Below are 17,145 nucleotides of genomic sequence, written 5' to 3'. Positions count from 1 at the left end.
CGTGTTTGTGTGTCTGTGTATGTATAGGTAAAAAGTACTGGTGTCAGCAGTTGGTACATGGCTTAGTTTTGCCAGTGAGGTGAGATGCCAGGGACCCTGGACACCTTGGAGTCATTTGGGGTCAGGTGTAGTTTCTTGTGTCATCAGAGTTGTGAATGTGCCTAGGTAAGTGACTCTTTCCTACTCCCCCCCACCCCCCACCCCTGAGACTTATGGGAATGATCTGTGTAGTAGGGTGGGAAAAGGCTGAATTTTTTATTCCCCTGGAAACAGTTTCCCAGTCTGGGAGGTGGGAATGGGGAAGTGCCTGCCGGAGGATGCCCTTACCCCAGGGCCTGAGTTGTCATTTGTTCTAAGGAAATGACATGCTCATGTCTGTTTTTGGTTTGTAAGTTGCAGGAGGAACATGCTGTGTGAGTGTGATCAACTCAGCCCAGATGATCAGGGAGTGTGTGGTCACTGCTGCGTGAATCTGCTGCTCGTGGGTGCCAAGTGTTGGAGGAAACTACGTGGGAGGACTTTTAATTTACGTCTTGGCTGTTGCAGTTCTTTGATGTGGGCTTGGACCCCAGCATCTAGTCTGTGGGGACAGAATTGTTTCCTCTTTGGTCGTGGGGCTACTATGTAGAGGAGGATGAACTAGATGGGGAGGGAGGATGGCACCTGGATGGGGAGAATCTACTACACTCCAGAGTGCTGTTTTCCTCGTGTCGGTGTGGTCTCCTGTGTGTCTGTGTTCTCCTCACTGAACTGTGAACTAGAGCTGAAGGAGACCGAGGATCTGTAGTGTGATGGTCCCTGTGCTATCACAGGATGACCCTGAAGGCCTGGAGCTGGGGCACAGAGTCAGTCAGCAGCAGCATGCAAAGCAGACGATGTTTGCTGGTGAGAAGACAGAGGAGCCATTCTTAGAGGCCTGAACCTCAGTGGGGTAGACAGTGGCCGTGGAGTGCCTTCTGGGAGTTCTAGACTTGTGGGAGCTTATGTGGCCTGCTTCCCAGGCTTCTCCATGAGCCCTGAAGAAGAAGGAATGTATTTGGTGCTCTGAAGACTGGCTGGGCTTGTCTTGTCTAAAAGAGGAACAAGTGGTAGCACTTGTGGCATTTTGCTGTCTCAACAGCACATATCTTTTTGGAGGGGGGGGGGAGCTTGAGACAAAGACAGGGTTTCTCTGTGTAGCCCTGGCTGTCCTGGAACTCACTTAGTAGACCAGGCTGGCCTTGAACTCAGAAATCTGCCTGCCTCTGCCTCCCAAGTGCTGGGATCAAGGTGTGCGCCACCACCGCCTGGCTCAGCAGCACATTTCAGTAGCTAAGTTGGTTGGTTCTGATTGAGCTCTGGCTTTACTTTTTCCTCCTACACAGGACAATTGAGCTGTCTCTAATTATCTCTCTGTCCCCTCCACAGATGTCCTCAAATGAAAGGGACAACCTTTCAAATGTCAGAAATGACAATGAGGAATGTTATTTCTGGTTAGGTTTCTTTCTTCAGAACACATTACAACCTACCCAGGGTGCTGCACCCAGACAGCGGACCCTCTAGGCTTCTCAGGGTCCCCACAGAGAGGGCAGCCCCTCAGTGTGTAGTAGCTGCTCCACCAGGCATGGATCTGGTTCCTGGGCTAGCCACTCAAGGAGCTTGTTAAGACAGATGCAGAGCCCAGCCAGCCCTGTACAGCGTGGTGGGTGGCTAAACTCTGAAGAACATGAGGTTGACTCTGAGGATCCCAGGTGAGGCCCTCTTCCTAGCAACTGGGACCAGTCAGTCATACATTGCCTATTTCAGGTGAGGACCCAAGGGCTTGAGTAGGCCAGGGACTTGATTGGGCCAGGCCATGCTGACAAGCAAGATGCCTGTGCCTTTATCTGACAGAGCTAGGGCTTCTCCCTGTTGCTGCTTCTTGTGTGATTCTGCGGTGCTCACACCATGGCCATGAGCCTGGTGTTCAGAGCCTTTGAGTACGGGGGATAGTGTGTTCCCACTCGTTCTTGCAGGGTAGGTTCTCGGAATTGTTCTGGCGGTGGGGTGATGCTGGGATCGATGTGGGGTTGCCATTCCTGCTATCTCATAGCCTATATGCTTCCTGGTAGCTGCCCCAGGTAGGGTGAGGGAGTGAGAGGTGGGGTCTAGATGGGTCACATGGACTGCATATTTTGGGGTGTGGCTGAGCATAGGCAAGGCCTGTTTGTAGAGGAATCATGCTCCTTTGTGTCATTTCCTCAGAACACTGCAAGCTACGCTGCAGTCATGCTCATCTCTAAAGCTGATTTCGCAAACAGCCTGCTGACCTCAGGAAAGCTGTACAAGTTGCTTATTTCAGGTGTCTGGGTAGAGGGGTTGTCTCTTCACTGCCAGGGTGGCCTTGTTTCGAATTCGGTTCTGGCCCTATATCTGGGCCTTTTCAACCTTGACAGTATCCTTGTCTGCATGTATGTGTGGGGTTTGGTTTTAGGGGAGTAGTACCCCTTCCTGTACATAGGGCTGGGGTGGTAGTACCCCTTACTGTCTGGCGCCTCAGATCCCGGCCCCCTCTTTCAGCTTGAGTACCCCACCCTGTTCCACTGTTTAACTGTGCTTTATTCCTAAGGGTGATGACAAAGGGAAATGCCACAGGTGGGTCTGGCATGAGTATTTTGGTGAATGACAGATAAGAAACAACATACTCTGTTCACCCTGCAGCTCCAAGGCTGTTCCCGAAGGGACACTCTACTCTAGATTTATTGTATTTGGCCAGGAAGCCAAGCCGTGTTCATGGTGGATAGGAGTAGGAGATGGGAAGATGGAGTGAGGGTGAACGCTGGCTGCCACTGTGTGCTTCGGGGCATCACTGCCCAAATAGGCCGTCTCATTTCTGCACAGGCGGAGCCTGACAGCTTGTCTCAGACAGTAGGCAAGTGGGCCTGGAGCCGGAACTGTGTCTTTGTGTTGACCCCACGGGTGGATCCTGCACAAGCCTGCTGGTCTTTCAGGTTTCTTTCCACTATGGCTTCCTGTGATCAAGTCTTCATTTCCTTGGTTGACTGTGGTGGTTAAAAGTGTGGGCAGTGGAGTCCCTTCTCCATGGGTCAGATTCTGGGCTCTGTCTGCCCTTGCCTTCTTTTTTATGTATGTATTTTGCAGGGAAGGTCTCACTGTGTAGCCTGAGTTACCTGGAGTTCACAACAGAGTTCCTACCTCAGTCTCCCAAAAGCTGGGCTTACAGATAGGAGTTCCCTTGTCCAGCCTCTCTGTCATATTCCCCTTCCCCCTGAGATAGTCACATGACCTTTCTGAACTCTAGTGTTCTTGGCATGGGGTAGAAGGAACACTCAATACACAGCTAAAGAGAAGATGAGATAAATGGATGAGAAAGTTTGAAGCCAGAGTTTCTGGTACTTTGAGGACACTTAAAATTTGTTATTCTATCTTTTTATTTTGTTTTTGGAAGCTGACTTAAGCTGGTTGTTGTCTAACCTTTAGTTAGCACTAGTAGATCTGTGTTTAGACGAACAGACAGACATGATGGGACAGTGGTGATTTCAGGAAGTTGGATGGGAGCCTTGGTCTTTGTGTGCGTGGGGAACAGGTTTAAAGCTGACTGTGCCTCATCAGTCCCTGTCCCTGCAGGTCCTGCTCCTCGGAAGATGCACTATTATCGATACTCGAGCGCCGAGGTCAGCTGCTGGTACAAGTACCTGCTCTTCAGCTACAATATCGTCTTCTGGGTAAGTCCAGAGGTGTGGCCATGGTCCCCAGTGTGATCAGAAACTTCGTCACCAAGTCACGATTCTCTATATACTCCTGATGACCAGATGCCAGTGGAAGGAGACAGTGGGCAGGTTCCATGGTCCTTGTCCTCAGAAGTGTCGTCATGGGTGGGCTCAGGTGATGAAAGAGGACTAAGGGGTCCGGCCCGGTCTGGGTGGTTCAGGAAGCCTTTGGTCACTGTCTCGGTGTAATGGTGCTGGCTTCCTATCCCAGCCGTGCACTGGTAAGTCGTGACCAGCCCTGTAGGCCAGGCTGCCTTCTACGTCCTGGGAGGGGTCATCAGTACACAGCTGAGAAGGCTGGAGTGAGGGCCGTAAAGTCCTGCACTCCTGGAAACTGTGCTTTACTAAGCATGGCCTTGGTTTGCTGAGCATCAGAGGGTAGGGTAGCTCCTTGCTGTTGTGTCTGAGTTTGACAGAGTGTGCTGAGCCTACGTACGGGAAGTGAGCTGGGACCTGAGGATCACAAACAGGCTGCCCAGAGGGGTTTGAGAAGGAAAGATCCGGTCGGAATAGTAGTTGCAGAGGTGTCTGGCTGGGTGTCCTGAGGCAGAAGTGAGGTCAGTGTGTGCAGAGGAGGGAGCTGAGTGGGAACGGCCACAGACAAGGCCAGGGACCCTGGGCAGTCTGGTGAGACAGGTCTCCATGGAGACCGAGACTGTCTTTCACTTCTTCTTTTGCAGGCCTAGGAGCTGAGTCTAGGGCCTTGTGCATGTTAGGTGTGCACTCTGCCCTACAAGCTACCATTTCTATTGTAATAAAATTTTTATTTTCAGCTAGGCCCCCTATAATTTTTATTCTCAGATAGTCTTAGTTGCTACCCTGGCTAGTTTAAGGTTTGACAAAGCAAGAGTCATTTGGGAAGAGGAACTGTCAATTGAAAAAAAAAAAACATCCCCATAAGGTTTGCCTATAGGCAAATCTATAGTGGTTGGTGTGGGAAGGCCCAGCCCATTGTGGGTGGTGCCACCCCTGGCTGGTGGGCCTGCGTGCTGTCTGCGTGCTGTAAGAAAGCAGGCTGAGCAAGCCATGGGGAACATGCCAGTAAGTAACATCCCTCCATGGGCCTCCCTGTCGGCTCCTGCCTCCAGGGTCCTGCCCTACTGGAATTGCTGCTCTGACTTCCACCGTGATGGCTTGTAATCTGTGAGGTACAATTTTCTCCCCTAAGTTACTTTTGGTGTTTGTCGCAGCAATAGAAACTCTCGTGAACACGGTTGCCCAGGCTGGCTTCTGAGCAGCTGGGATTATGAGTATGTGCTATCACACTGCTTTTCTAGGTATTTGTTTAACTTTCAGGAGCTTTTCGGCATGTGTTGTGTGGTGCGATTTGACTTCAGAGTGACTGCAGAATGAGAGAGAAGGTCGCTTAGCCGTATTCTGAGATGGAACTTTGGTGGGGTCTATGGGTAGTGAGAGGGTTTTTTTGTTTCCCCCCCTTCTGCTGGCCTTATGAGGGTGCACCCTGGAGGTGCATTTTAGGCAGGTGTGGGTGGAGAGAGAACATCAGATTGCGTGTGTATACCTGCTGAGGAGAGGCTTGAGAATTGCCTGAGATGCCGAGGCTACGTAGAGAAGAAAAGCTCTTTTGGACCTGGCCAAATGAGTACAAGCCTGAGGAAAAAGGGTTTGTGTTGTAGAAGTTTCTCTGGTAGAAAAGAGCAGTCAGCTGTGTCACAGAGGGTGACCTTGGTTGTCGTTGGAGATGGCAAAGGATGGGCTACACTGAGGAGGTTGGTCAAGGGACCAACGGAAAGTGAAGAAGAGAAATTTTGACTAACAACAGTTCTTTTCAAGTCCTCTGGCCTCAAAAGCAGAAAAACTGGGCAGTTGCTGGCGTTGGTCAGGGGTTGGGGAGCTCCACTGTGTGTTTGGCCATCCGGACTGATCTGGGCAAGGCAGACACTGGCACTGTGTGAGAAGGTGAGGGGAAGGGTGAGGGGAAGTATGGATGTGTAGAAGCCTTTATGTCAGCAAGCACACTGGACACTGAGGGCCATGGGGAAGGGGGGCAGAGCAGGTGGTAATGTCTTGCTTCTGTTGTGGAGTTGGTGTTTACTGTTTCAGAGCTGGAGAACTGGGCAGTTTACTAAGAGTCCACTGCTTCCTTCTCCTGCCCCTCCGCTCTTTCCTCTCTGCCCCTTCTGCTCCCTTTTCTTTGCTTTAGTACTGAAGATAGAATCCCAGGGCTCATGCATGCTCTACTTCTGAACCAGCCACTTCTGATATTTTCTCTGTCTGTCTGTCTGCCCCCCCCCCCCATTTGTTCACTCATTTTTTGAGTCAGAGTTTCCCGTGTATTCCTGGCTGTTCTGGAACTCACTCTGTAGACCAGGCTGTCCTTGTTGCCTGCCTCTGCCTTTCGATTGTTGGGATTAAAGGTGCACACAGAGCTTGTCCACATCCTACCTTTTCAATCTCAGCTTTCTGGCCTCACATCCTGGCGATGTGTCTCTGTGTGATAGGATTTCTCTGTCCTACAGAAAGGGGAATTCAGTGGCGTGTCTTTCACCCCTGACTTTCCTGTGCTCAGTCTTCAGCCTCCTCTTACTTTCTGATATGGTGTCGCCAGACATCTGTGTGCGTGTTCGCTTTCTGCCTCTGTGACAAAATGCCAGATAGTTAACTTATAAGAGAGAGGCTAAGAGGTCCCATGACCACCTGGACTGTTAGCTTTAGGCTCTGGTGGGGGTGTCAGCTTTGGAGTATGTGACAGCAAAGTGCTGTCCTCATGGCCAGGAAGCGGAGGAGGTGAGGAGTGGGCTAGAATGTCACAGTCCCCGTCATAGGCATGCAGTCAGAGTCCCTAGTTACCGCTTCCTGCAGAGGTTCTTCATAACAGATTCCTGGTCCTTAGGGGACAGGACTTGCTTATACACTGGCAGCACAGCATTCAGATAGTTCATTGAGTCCAGAATTGTGGCAAGCCTGGACTGAAGTATGTAGTAGCATTTTAAGGATTTTGCAGACTTGGCAGTTAGTGTATGTGGTTGAGAGTTAATCATTTTTGTTAGGAAGCACTGGGGCAGAAGAGGAGGGAACAAACAGGAACAGTTAGGAAATGCCCTCAGAGAATGGATATGGGGGACGGGGGCCCCCTTGGTGTTGGCCACTGTCCCCACTGCTTCTGGCAGGAAGTTACTTTACCTGGGCCGGCTGCAGCTGTGCGGAGGAAGGCCCAAGTCTTGAGACTCACAGAACTCTGGGAAGTTCACACACAGTGCAGAGAGGTCAGCCCAGCTCTGGATACCTGGGTACAGTCTGCCCTCTCCCTTGAGCCCAGGGACCTTAAAAGCCTGGTGTTACCACTGAGAAGAGTTGATGTTGATCTTAGCTGCCTGGTGTCTCCACCACTGAGAAGAGTTGATGTTGATCTCAGCTGCCTGGTATCTCCATTACATGGTTTCAGAAAAATGAGAAGATGGCGTTCTAAGTCCATATGGCTTCTGAGTTCTTTTTAGATGGAGAAAATAGAAGACTGTATCAAGCCTCACCATTCCATCATCTAGCTTCAGAAATGAATTGAGCTGGTTTTGTTTCATTTTTGTTCCCCAACCTCTTTTGGATGACTTTGAATCAAAGCCTTGGTCATTTTCCATACAGAGTGTTTGTGTTTGTTTTGTTTTGGTGGAGAAGGACTACTTTACAGGCCAGCATGAGCATGTGAAGGCAGTTTCTGTGGCCAGGTCGAGGTGTAGGGACGGACTGGCTGCAGCTGAGCCACCCATTACCATTGCTCCCACACCGGTTTCTCTAGTGGACAGATTCCTGTAGCATTCAAGGAACGTTTGTTAGTTTTCTTTTTTCTGACTTTGGGGCTGGGATTCCCAGAGACCATCATCCATTTGCTAAGATGTTAGTGCTGCTGTCCGTGCACTAAGTGAGTTAGGCTTCCTTTGGTTCTTTACACAGGATGATACAGAAAATCGTTTCCTTGGAACCTAGTGCTTTGAGAGCACACCCGCCCCCCATCTTTCTTTTTCTTTGATCACTTTTTGGTCGTGTTAAACCTGTTTCTAGTTCTGAGTCTTTCTCAATTTAAGGAAATGCAAATTAAAACCACAGTATATAGTACCTCATACCCACAAAGTGTGATGTGTTTTCTTTAAAAAAAAAAAAAGCAGAAGATAAATGTTGGTATAGGTGTGTAGAAATTGGTGACCTTGTACATTGTCATGAAGTTTGTGATGGCACAATACTGTTACTTCCGTTAACAATGACATTACCACTGGGCAGTGGTGGTACACACATTTAAATCCAGCACTTGGGAGGCAGAGGCAGGCAAAGGCAGGCAGATTTCTGAGTTCAAAGCCAGCCTGGTCTACAGAGTGAGTTCCAGGACAGCCAGGGCTACATAGAGAAACACTGTCTCAACCTCTCCTCCCCCCCCCCAATACAATGACATTACCATGTGCAGCCCCACTTCTGGATATATAATATGCAGAAGACTGAAAGCATAATGTCAGATGTTTGTACACCAGTGTGCGTAATCAATCTTATTTATCACAGCCAAAAAACAGAAGCGACCTGTGGCCATTGTTAATCAGGAGGTCAGAAAATGTAGCAACTGAGAGCCCACTCTAGGATGCGTGCTAGAGTGTAGATGAGTCTTTAGGACAGTATGTTAAGAAGAATAAGCCTGATTTGATTCCACTTACAGGTTACATGCTGTATGACTCCACGCAGAGTAACTCGAATAGTCAGGAGAAGGACATAGACACAGAGAGTGGACTCACTCGGTTGCCTGGCAGTGAGGAGGTGACAGTGGGCGGGCTCTTAGTCCATCCGTGCTACTTTTGTGGGTCACTCCAAGGCTCATTTGTAACCAGAGACGAATATCTGGTGCGTGGTCCTCGAGCAGTAGTTCTCAATGTGTGAGTTGCAACCCCTTTGAGGGTTAAATGACCCTTTCACAGGGACTGCCTAAGACCAGCAGATATTTACATTATGATTCATATCAGTAGCAAAATTTCAGTTATGAAGGAGCAACAAAAATAATTGTATAGTTGGGGTCACCATAACATGAGAGAAACTGTATTGAAGGGTGGCAGCATTAGGGATGTTGAGGGCCACTGCACCAGAAGCTGAGATGTTCAAGACAGGGGAACCATAACTCGGTAGAAAGCATCACACGGGCGAGAGAATAGAAGAGGGAAAAGGGAGGCCGAAGTCGGCAGCTTCCCGCCCTCCCTTCCGCCCTCCCTCCAATGCTGAGATGACCACGGAGCCGTGTGGTGTGTGCGTGGCCTAGGTCAGCATGTTGCGACCGCGCTTGTCTGCAGCCCTCAGCTCCGTTTCCTGGCAAGTCCCCTCTAGCAGTAATGGATTAATCCGTTCGTCCTCAGTGCCTGCTCTCCTCTGAAGAGCCCCGCTTCTCAACACTGTCACAGTGGGGACAAAGTCTAACACATGGATCTTGAGGGGCACAGTCCAACCATAGCAGGGGATTGTTGTTTAAGGGGGTCTGGTTTCTGTTTTGTATTCTAAAACACAAATTGTCCGATGGCCGACTCTGTTTTGACAGACTCAATGCCACTGAGCTGTATACGTGAACATGGTCATGTGTGTTTCACTACAGCTTAAAAAGAAATGTCCCATTTTAGCAGGCAGAGGAAGAGAAACTGTGAAGTCAGGCTTGGGGAGCCGTGGAAGGCCTTGTCTTTGTTCCTACACAGACTAGTTCTGTAAAGAATGGGCACTTCTCTTGGATTTGCTTCCTGAATGTTCTTGAGGGGTATTATCTGCAACTCAGGATTGCTTTCCCCCAGAAGCACTGACCGAAATCTCTACAAGTTCAGATAAAGCTCTTGTATGGATCTATTTCAAAGATAGATTTAAAGTGAAGACTCCATCCCTGCTAAATACAGACAGCAGGCCTGTGGTACACAAGCAGACCCTTCTGCTTGTCTTTAGTTTTTAAAAGATTTACAAGAAATAACACTCTGCCATTGACATCGTAGTGGCTTTAGCTTGAGCCACAGCTTTCTGGCTTGTAAATCTGCCTAACTGCAGCCTTCCTTCTGACTGAGACAGTGGAACAGGAGGGGATGACTATCAGAGCCCTGCACATGACTTAGAGCCTGTCCTTCCAGGGATCTGACACCGCCTGTGTGTAGGGTGGGGATAATTTATAGTCTGGATCAGGAAACTTAAGAACGGGGAGAGGTTATTGAGAGTTTACCAGGACAACATGAGCCTCAGGCTCCTTCCGGCACTCCAGGACCAGTGACTCCCTACTCCAGAAAGTCTGGTACAAAGCGCAGCCCCAACGCATCCCTCAGTTGATGGAGAATTGGTCTTTTCCCCCCACTGAGCCCTAGCCTTGATGAATGAGACCCAGTCTGATTGCAGTTGGTGTCCCAGCTTCCATTGGGGGTGCCCCTGGTTTGTCTCTCCTTTCTCTTCCTCTGCTAGGGTAAGGTCGCTGTAGCTGTGAATGACTTGCATTTCTGATGGTCCTCCTGGCATGGACTACGGTCTTGCCTGCTTTATATAGGACTGGGATTTGAACCCAGGCCTGCATGCCTGTTAGGCAGTCATTCTCCCCCTGAGCTACGCGCTCAGCTCCTTTGCTTCCATCTTTCAGATGACGCATATCTACCACTTTAATACTGATACAATGTGGTTGTGTTTCCACCGCTGAGTTTTTGGTACTAGCGTTTCTTTCAAGAACCGTTAAGTGAACTTTTGCAGTTGCTTGAGTTCCAGAAGACTTAAGGAGTCCCAGGATAGCTTGCATTCGTCTTCCACACTGCAGTTGTCTCTGCAGATGTTTGTAGTTCCATGTCCTCGGGAACAATATCTTTAAAATCTGAATGCTTACATTATCACATCAACGTCACTGGTGTGTGCATCAGGTTGTTGTGACACAGTCTTGCTGGTTGTGGTTTTATAGAAACTTCCACAGGAGATATTTAAGTTGTTTCAGCTTTTCTCTCTCCCAGATAAGGTTGTAGAGACTAGGTTTATGTAATTCAGATTCTTCCCTGTAGGAAAGGGAGGGAAGTTGTTGCTGGAATGGAGTCCCTGGGGTGAGATTAAGTGGGTCAGAAGGTGTGTACATTGATTTGACCTGGCTGACATACTTACCAGTCAAAATCACTTTTCCAGAAGAGCTGCCCCAGTGCACGGGAAGTGAGCTGCCTTATCTCTTGGCATAGGTAGGGGTGTGTATATTCTCAGTCTCAGTCTTGCCAAGGCTGAGGGCAGAGGGCAAAGGCTGCCCTAGTCAGGGACTCCCCTAGAGCTAAGGTGTGGCTAGGAGTATTGACCTGCATGTGCCTCAGCCATAGGTGAGGCTCAGACTGTAGGGAATTTATGGAGGAAGGCTGTCTTTGGAGCCTGGCGGCTAGACCACTGCACGTGGTGGTGATTATGTATCCACAGGGCGCATGCAAGCCCACCCCTCTGTGTGTGTGTGTGTGTGTGTGTGTGTGTGTGTGTGTGTGCAGTGACTCACTGCTGTAGTAACTATAAGAGTCCTGCCTGCTGTGTGGAGTACCTCATTTCCATCTTGTTTCTACTGTGTCTTGTCTTGTCATGTCTGTCTTTCTCTCTCTCTCTCTCTCTCTCTCTCTCTCTCCCTTCCTTCCTTCCTTCCTCTCTCTCTCCTCCCTCCCTCCTTCCTTCCTTCCTTCCTTCCTTCCTTCCTTCCTTCCTTCCTTCCTTCCTTCCTTCCTTCCTTCCTTCCTTCCTTCCTTCCTTCTTCAAAATCCCCTTTAAAAATTCTGTTGAGGGTCTGCAGAGAGGGCTCAGTGACTAAGTCACACTGTTGCCAAGGTGAGGACTAGAATCCACACAGAACTGGGTGGGTGCTCAGAAGGCGGGTCCTGGGTCAAGCAGGAGACCTTGCTCGGTCTGAAGAACAAAGAAGGCATTCTGCAGAGGCAGGCAGATCTCTTGAGTTGTGGCCAGCAAAGTTTACAGAGAGTTCCAGGACAGCCAGGGTTCCAGTGAGAGAAACCCCGTCTTGAAAAGCAAAAAACAAAACAAAACAAAACAAAAAGTTGCTAAAATAATAGAAAAACATATCAAGAGTTTCAGACACCCAGAATTACTGTGGCTAAACTAAAGGAAATCCTGCCCTTCATCTCCAGGTCCAGATGGCTTCAGTGTGATAGTTTCATGCTGGGCTTGGCCGCCTGGGGCCTTCAGGTCAGACCTGGTTCTGCTTGTTTTGAGCATAATTTTCACTGGAAGGAAGCCACATCCATCATTTGGCTATCCTCTCTGGCTTCTCCCATCATTCACCGCCAGTCGAACGGTTGCAGCAGAGTTCACAGAACATACAAAACTGAGGTGGTTTACTGTCTGGCCTGGCTTAGTAACCTGGATTTCTCTCATTTTAGTCACTGTGTACAGGATAGTGAAGGCAGAGATTGTCATGCTGGGGTGCTCCCTAGAGCCTCCCTTGGATGACTCTCCCGCGGTGCCACCATTCCTGGACCTCAGGTTACTGGGTCAGGTTCCAGTTATCAGGTTACAGAGGAGCAGTCCTTGCCTCCTGCTGGGCCCTGTGCTGGGTCCCCTGCATTGTTGCAGAGGAGCAGTCCTTGCCTCCTGCTGGGCCCTGTGCTGGGTCCCCTGCATTGTTACAGAGGAGCAGTCCTTGCCTCCTGCTGGGCCCTGTGCGGGGGGTCCCCTGCATTGTTACCGAGGAGCAGTCCTTGCCTCCTGCTGGGCCCTGTGCGGGGTCCCCTGCATTGTTACAGAGGAGCAGTCCTTGCCTCCTGCTGGGCCCTGTGCGGGGTCCCCTGCAGGGCTGCAGAGGGCACATCTGCTTCTTGTTCACAGCAGCCACCCATCCGGAGAGAGGAAAAGCTACTGTGTGATAGCTTTGTGACCCTGGCATGGCGCCTCCTGCCTTGGTCTCCGTTTCCCCTGTAATGAGGAAGCTGAGGAGGCCGGCCCTAGCCTCCCCTCTGGTTCTCAGACCTTTCAACTTCCTTTGAGAGGTGTTTTTTTTTTTTTTTTTTTTTTTTTTTTCTCTCAGAGTTTTAAAATGGAGTGTTTATTAGTACTGATTGTGTGTGTATGTTTGTGCATGTGTGTGTGTTTACACGTGCATGTTCCATGCTGTGCATGTGGAGTTCAGAGGGTAACTTTACCATTAGTGGGCAGGGCTGTAAACCCTAGTAGATACACTGACTCAGCCCTCTGGGTGGAATTTCAAAGTCAACTTGCATTTAGGGCAGCATTTTCAACCTTTTTGGGGTTGAACGACCCTTTCACGGGTCGCCTAAGACCATCAGAAAACATAGGTATTTGCAAGTTGAGTTGCATCGTTGGCATTTGAAAGAGTCTAAAGTATCTCTGGTATTCTGGGAACCTACACACCTTGGGACTTCCTGTTGTGGAGTGTGTGTGTGGGATGGTTTGCGTCCTGCCTGGCAGGACTTAGGTGGCGAAGCAAAGCCAGCAGAGGCCCTTGATTGTCACATGGAGGCCGCTCAGTGCCCCGAGCTGTGTGAAGAACAAACTGGATAGTATAATCCTTCCAGCCCTTGCTCTCCCTGGCTTTCTGTTCCTCTGCTTCCTGGCTTCTCTTCCTGAACGCCACATCTCCGTTTTCTCCAGAGGCAGAAGCTGAGCCTCTAGACCAGGAGCTTTTTCTTGGGACACTAGTCTGTTTGGGAGCTGGGTAAGACTGTAATCATTACTTTCTCCATGCTGGGGTAAAGTACCCCACAAAAGCAGCTTCAGAAAAAGGGTGTTGTATTTTGGCTCCTGGTTTGAGTGGCGCAAGGCAAGAGCATTGAATTCCACCATTTCACTTTCTTTTTCATTCCATCCAGGTCCTGTGCGAGGACTGTGGTTTTACAACCTCAGTTAAACCTCTTTGGAAGTACATGTATTTCTAGTTGATTCTAAGTCATGCAAGTTGGAGATTAACAGTTGCTGGGGACATACAAAATCTTCAGTGCAGCAGGTGCAGGGTCACCCAAGTGGCCCCTCAGGCCTGAGCTCTGTACCCAGGACAGCAGGGCTGCCTCTGTGTAAGCAAATTCTATTAGAGGCTTTCTCCAGCCCTCTCAGGCTGTTAGAAGGGCCGGCTCTGTTGTATAAAGGAAAGCACAGCTCAAGGAAGGCCTGGCCCTTGCAGGAGGTCCACTCAATAAAACTGCAGAATGAACCCTGGGCTCTGGATGCTGACCGTGTATTTAGTACTGTTCAGGACTGCAACTGCATGGTGTCTCCGTGGGTTCCCTCTGCTTATCTCTGAGATATCTCTAAAGAGGCCCTGAGTTAGTGAAGAGATTGACGGAGAACCAGAGGTCAGGAGTACAAGGCCTCAAAACGTTGCCTGGCTACTGATGGAAAGACAAGATGTCTGGAGGCTGCAAGAGTTGCCTACTCTCTTGGACTTAATGCAAGGCGCAAGGCCGCTGGGTCCAGGGTGGCTGCGCTCGAGCTGCTTGCCAGTTGGAACTTTCTCCTCCTCCTCTCCAGCAGGTAAAGTGCAGGAGGATTCTTGGGGCTTTCAGGATGACGCAGGCCTGGGCCAGCTTAGGAAGCACCACTAGTACCTCTTGGTTTTGTTTATGGAAGCTGTCCTGCTCTTGATTGTCAACTTAACTATGTCTGGAATTAACTAAAACCCAAGCTGTTGGGCTCGTACACCTGGGGGTATTTTTTTCTTCATTAAATCATTTCAAGTGGGAAGACCCACTTGAATGTGGATTTTTGAGGTTCTTTAATCTGGGCTTTCCCTTCTGCCTGTATAAGGGCCTGGACGATGGAAGCTTTCCTCTTTGCTTGCTTGCTTGCTTGTCTTGCTGGCCCATCCATTGCTTCACTGACTGGCGTCAGAGCCTACTTCTTTGGGATTCCAACATGTGCTGAAAGCAGCTGGAACATCCAGCCTTGTGGCCGAGCAGCTACTAGATTCATGGGCCTTCTTTAGGTAGGCAGCTGTTGGTAGACTGGCTGGCCCACGGCCCATGGGGCATTCTGATCAATTCCCTCTATACATATATGTATTCTCTCATTCATTCTATCCATTTTGTTTCTCTAGAGATGCTGAGTAATACAGAGGGGGTTGTTGTATTGTTGTGTATGTCTGGGGCCTTCTAGGTCAGTTAACTCTAGGGAAGGTAGCCAGAGATTTTCACTTAATAAACTAGGTCTTGGAACTCCTTGAATTGTATTGGGAGCCCCTTAACTCATTGTCCCAGTGGGCTCTCCTTCTCCTATAATTGCTGCTGAATCTCTACAAAGACTCAGAGAGATCCTTCTGCTCTGGTTGAGATGTAGACTCTTAGAATGCAGTTTGTAACACCTGGCTGTGTAAGTTAGTTGTGTGTGAGCATTGCGCAGCCTAGAAACTCCTCTGTGGAATCCTTCTTCACTGGGTCTTCTGTAGATGCTCTTTAGGGTCTGGGACTCAGAATGCCACTTGTGCTTCTGTCCTATCACCCTGTGGGTAGTGAGATAATGTGTTGTCAGAGGTACAGCTACCCAGATGGGCTTCTTAAGTCTTGTCACCAGCTAGCTGTGTGACCTTGGACAGATGTTTCTACATTTGTTCTCCATCTGTGTGGGAGTTCTGGGGAGGAAGAGACAGGTTTGCCACTCACTCCTGGAGCTGCTGTGTGCATCCCGGGGCAGGTTACTGCCCTTGTCTGGTCCTTTCTCAGGGTCCTTGACCATAACTAGTCTCCAGAGTTCCTGCCTTGGCCAATATTCACTGACTCCTGCTTTGACTTGTGGCTGTAAAGTTCCTGTCTTCCTGGGGTGAGTTAACTTCACTTCTTTCTTTAAGACAGTGAGAGAAGATGGTGTCCTCATTCTTAGTCAGGGTAAGAGAAAACATTGTTGCATGGCTGTGAGTGATACAGCAAGGAATCTCCTACAGGTCTTGAGGGTGTGTGTGTGTGTGTGTGTGTGTGTGTGTGTGTGTCTGACATGAATGGAAGCCTGCCTGCATTTGCACAGTTTGGTATATATGTTTTGGCAGAGCAAACATCTTTCTCTTTGGTTACCCCAGAGAAGAATTAAAACAGCACCTAAAAGCCAGATGTGATGGTGAATACCTTTAATCCCAGCACTCAGGAGGCTAAGACAGGAGTATCTCTGTCAGTTCAAGGCTAGCCTGCTCTACATAGCAAGGTTCAGTGGCTACATAGAGAGAATATGTCACAAATGGACAAAAGCACCTCAGCATGGGTTCAGTAATACTTAAGTGTATGTGGCATTAAGGCTGATTTAATGTAGTGAAAAAATAAATGGGAATCTGTGGGGCCCCGTGGGGAGGAGAGGGGGGTTCTAGTGTCATGCTCAGATGTTTCAAGACAGCCTTCTCTCACCTGGGCATGTGGTACCAGAAGCGGGTGGACTCTTGTACGTGGTTAGGCAGGAGTGCCTTTGAATGGGAATGTTGGACAGTGCAGTGTTAGATACTTGCAGCCTTACTGCCCCAGTTCCGTATATGTGGTTTGGACGTGGCACGCTCTGCCTGGCCTGCAGGAGTGGGTGGGACCCAGAAGAATGCATGCAAGGAGACTGGGAAGAACCCCAGGCTTCCTTCGTGGGATTCTCAGATGGGCCCACTCTGTTCCACCCTTTGCTATGTGAGTGGGTTACAGCCCCGAGCAGAGACGGACACCTTTGTCTTTGGAGAACATGGCTGTAAGGTAGGCGCAGTCCATTTGGCTTAGGATCAGGGCTACAAGGAGAGCCACGCCAAAAGTAGTTCTGAGTGATAGACCGGGGTCAGCCTCACATAAGAAGGCAAAGGTGGACATCTCAGGAAGATCTAGATATGAAGGAGGAGGAGGCCAGGGACTGGTGTGCTGTGGTGGAATCTTAATTTTTCCTAGGTTTGAGGGAAAGTCATCAGAGAGTTCCTAGGAGCGGAGTGACCGGCCCTTAGCTTTGTTCAGTAACCAGCAGCTCTGTATCTGAGTTCACCCAACCAGGACAGAAGTCACTATAAAAGCTGTGTGTACTGAACAGAAGATCTTTTCCCATTGTTCTCTAAACAATACAAAGAACAGTACTTACACATTGTTTACACGGTATTTGGTGTTCCGGGTGGCCCAGAGTGGAGGGAGGGTATATATACATTGCTTGCAGGACTTTGATAAATTTGGTATGCTTTAAGACCAGCCCTTTGGATATCACTTGACAGAGATTTTTAAATGACGCTTCCAGTTTGTTGGAGGCCTGGAAAGAGGTGGATTAGGGACAGAGGGGAGCTGAGAATCAGAAAGAAAACCGGTCATGTACACTTTTATGTCTCAAAGGTAAAACAAGCAGAGTCCCAAAGTGAATGTGACGTCCCTGTCCCTCTTGTGGGTTTTCTCCTAAATGGCTAGTGGACAGATGGTGGTGATGTTTCATGAGGGAAGAAAGCTGAGGAGAAGTAGGCTGAGTCCCTGGAGACTAAGGAGATGGAAGG

General features: G+C 49.3%; 1 protein-coding gene across 2 annotated transcripts in view; it reads left to right on the top strand.

Moving 5' to 3' along the window:
- Tspan14 (tetraspanin 14) overlaps positions 1-17,145 on the top strand; it is a 57,679-nt gene that overhangs the window by 27,831 nt on the left and 12,703 nt on the right. The window contains exon 2 of one of the 2 annotated variants that reach the window (XM_052190204.1): positions 3,607-3,704. In XM_052190204.1, the coding sequence (XP_052046164.1) occupies positions 3,624-3,704 (81 nt within the window). In that variant the 5' untranslated portion in view covers positions 3,607-3,623. Of the gene's footprint in view, positions 1-3,606; positions 3,705-4,760; positions 4,791-17,145 lie in introns of those variants that run through there. The other variant, XM_052190205.1, reaches the window with a different exon arrangement.

Source organism: Apodemus sylvaticus, chromosome 8 (genome assembly GCF_947179515.1).
Source record: "Apodemus sylvaticus chromosome 8, mApoSyl1.1, whole genome shotgun sequence".
NCBI classification, from domain to species: Eukaryota; Metazoa; Chordata; class Mammalia; order Rodentia; family Muridae; genus Apodemus; species Apodemus sylvaticus.
This window is presented reverse-complemented; position numbering and strand designations above follow the sequence as displayed.